Below are 2,596 nucleotides of genomic sequence, written 5' to 3'. Positions count from 1 at the left end.
GGAGGAGAGGAGGATGGTGAAGGTAGTGGGGGAGGGGCAGTGACTAGAACATATTCATACATATATGAAATTGTCAAAGAACACTAAGTTAAAAAAGAAAAATAGGCCAAAGAAGGCAGAACCCGCCCGCACTCTGCTCAATAAATGGAGCAGCCATTTCCCTCTGAATTTTTAGCAAAGAAGAGTTGGGCAACTCTAGAAATAAAGAAAAGTTCAAGTTAAAAGGATCTCAAATGTCAGTTCAGACAAACCCTTTTATAAATTTGGGTGCTGTGCCCAGAGGAGAGGGGCTCCTTTAGGGTTACATAGGTTATGTGTGAATGGTAGAGTCGTAATGAACCCCAATTGAACTTCAAATCTAGGGTTGTCTTCTACAGTTCACCGCACTGACCAAAGAGATGGGGGTTGATGTAGATAGCGCACTGACAAAGTCTAGGACCTAGCAAGAAAGAGAGTGGGAAAACTAGCCCAGATGTTCTCAGAGGAATAGTGCTGGGTCTTCATTCTCACTGGGATGGTACTCACTGAGATAGATGGTCCAGGGTCTTGGGACAGACATGAAGGGACCATGATTTCATGGCACCCTAAAGTGAAAGACCGTCATAAATTTATGAATTCCTAGAACAAAAGGGATTTCTGGAAACCTTAAGAGTGACGGCTTTGGGAAAATAATTCTAGAGTTTACTTACACAATGGTTTGGCAAACCCTGTGTCTAATAATGGTCAAAGCCGAACGTTTTTTCACCCATATTTACATGGACATATGCTCAAATATTGAGTCCCTGCTAGCTCCTCCTTTAAAAATGTATTTGGAAAAAACAAAATTAAGTAGATAGCGCCCGCAAAAAGCTCTTAACGCTTTACTTCACCGTAAGTGCTCAAGAAACAGAAACTGGGATTGTGAAAACATCCCTAACCGCAGCCACAGCAACCACTGTCTTTAAGACACGTTGAACTCCTCTCGGTAGACTAGCAATCCCGAGATGCTCTTTTGCCTAGGTTCCACTGCCCATTGCATCCTGGGCTTTGTAGTCAGGAAGTGAGTGGCTTCTTGCCCAACGCGCAGGCGTCGTGGTGCGTATCCCCGGAAGAACCAGCCGCGGCTCGGAGGATGAGCGGGTGGCGGTGGCTGCAGCTGCTGCAGCGGCACTGACAGGACACGAGCTCTATGCCTTTCCGGCTGCTCATCCCGCTCGGCCTCGTGTGCGTGCTGCTGCCCCTGCACCATGGTGCGCCAGGCCCGGACGGCACCGCGCCCGACCCCGCCCACTACAGGTGAAGGGGGCCAGGCTCCCGCTCTCTACGGCTGGGGAATGGCAAGCGCCCACCGGGCCCCTTCCCTTCCCTCCACCCTAGGACCCCAACCCTGACGTGCTCTGGTCCCGTTGCTGGGGCCTCGGCAGAAATCATTTGGTGATTCCCATTCTCCGTCCTGTGTCTGGTCCTTTCTCCCGCCTGGTTTTGTATTCTGGCCCCCTACCTTATTTCTCATCCCCCGAACCAGGGAGCGAGTCAAGGCCATGTTCTACCACGCCTACGACAGTTACCTGGAAAATGCCTTTCCCTACGATGAGCTGAGACCTCTCACCTGTGACGGGCACGACACCTGGGGCAGGTAGAGCGAGCTTGAGGGCCAAGGGGGTTGGCCGGGGTCGTAGGAGGGCTGGTGGCTTCATGGTCTCACTGATCCTGGAAAGTTTCCGACCTGGGCTGATTCAACCCCTTCCCCTCAATCCCAAACCAGCACTGTCAGAATCTACGTGGTTTTCACAGAACAAAAAGTCTTGGATTAACCTGGCAGGCTAGCCCTCTCAGTAGGAACAGGCACCACACAGGAGGACTTGGGGACGTTTCTGGAGTCACAGAATATTTTGAAAAAACTCCCAAGAGTCAGGAAACTCAACTTCTTTTTATAGGTGGGCACACAGGTCCAGGAGGAATGTTACTCTCCCCACCGCTAAGATCCTTTGTAGTTGGTGTACTCTGTATGACTGAAAAATATTTCCCGTCTAGCTTCATACCAACTTCTCTCACCGACATACATACAAGTCACCTGATTAATTTTCGTTTAGTAATTCTGTGTGAACATATTATTTTTTCATTTTCACTGGGATAAAAACCCAGCTGAGGGAAGAATCATTGCATTGCCAAAACTGACATTAGGGCTGTAATCCTGAGTTGTTCTTTTTTGTTTTGTTTTGTTTTTGTTGTTGTTGGTTTTTTTGGGGAGGTTGGGTTTTTGTGTGTTTGTTTGTTTTGTTTTGAGACAGGGTTTCTCTGTGTAGCCCTGACTGTCCTGGAACTCACTCTGTAGACCAGGCTGGCCTCAAACTCAGAAATCCGCCTGCCTCTGCCTCCCAAGTGCTGGGCTCAAAGGTGCGCGCCACCACCGCCCAGCTTGTTTTGTTTTGTTTTGTTTTGTTTTTTGAGGATTATTTATTTGTTTAGTGTGCTCTGGCAGTTTGCCTGTATCTATAGCCATGTGAGGGTGTCAGATTCTCTGAAACTGGAGCTACAGACAGTTGTGAGCTGCCATGTGGGTGTTAGATGAGCAACCAGTGCTCTCAACCACTGAGCCATCTCTCCAGCCCCCCCC

At 49.0% G+C, this 2,596-nt stretch overlaps 1 protein-coding gene and 1 long non-coding RNA gene across 3 annotated transcripts in view; one reads left to right on the top strand and one right to left on the bottom strand.

Moving 5' to 3' along the window:
* The window catches only part of LOC116092480, a 12,198-nt gene extending 11,230 nt beyond the window's left edge, over positions 1-968 (bottom strand). Inside the window, exon 1 of one of the 2 annotated variants that reach the window (XR_004119276.1) lies at positions 526-968. This is a non-coding gene — a long non-coding RNA (uncharacterized LOC116092480). The remainder of the gene's footprint in view (positions 1-525) is intronic. The other variant, XR_004119277.1, reaches the window with a different exon arrangement.
* Positions 969-1,030: 62 nt separating this feature from the next.
* The window catches only part of Edem2 (ER degradation enhancing alpha-mannosidase like protein 2), a 28,944-nt gene continuing 27,378 nt past the window's right edge, over positions 1,031-2,596 (top strand). Inside the window, exons 1-2 of the mRNA XM_031372434.1 lie at positions 1,031-1,275; positions 1,505-1,615. Coding sequence (XP_031228294.1) covers positions 1,169-1,275; positions 1,505-1,615 — 218 coding nt within the window. The 5' untranslated portion in view covers positions 1,031-1,168. The remainder of the gene's footprint in view (positions 1,276-1,504; positions 1,616-2,596) is intronic.

Source organism: Mastomys coucha, unplaced genomic scaffold (genome assembly GCF_008632895.1).
Source record: "Mastomys coucha isolate ucsf_1 unplaced genomic scaffold, UCSF_Mcou_1 pScaffold15, whole genome shotgun sequence".
Classification (NCBI taxonomy): Eukaryota; Metazoa; Chordata; class Mammalia; order Rodentia; family Muridae; genus Mastomys; species Mastomys coucha.
This window is presented reverse-complemented; position numbering and strand designations above follow the sequence as displayed.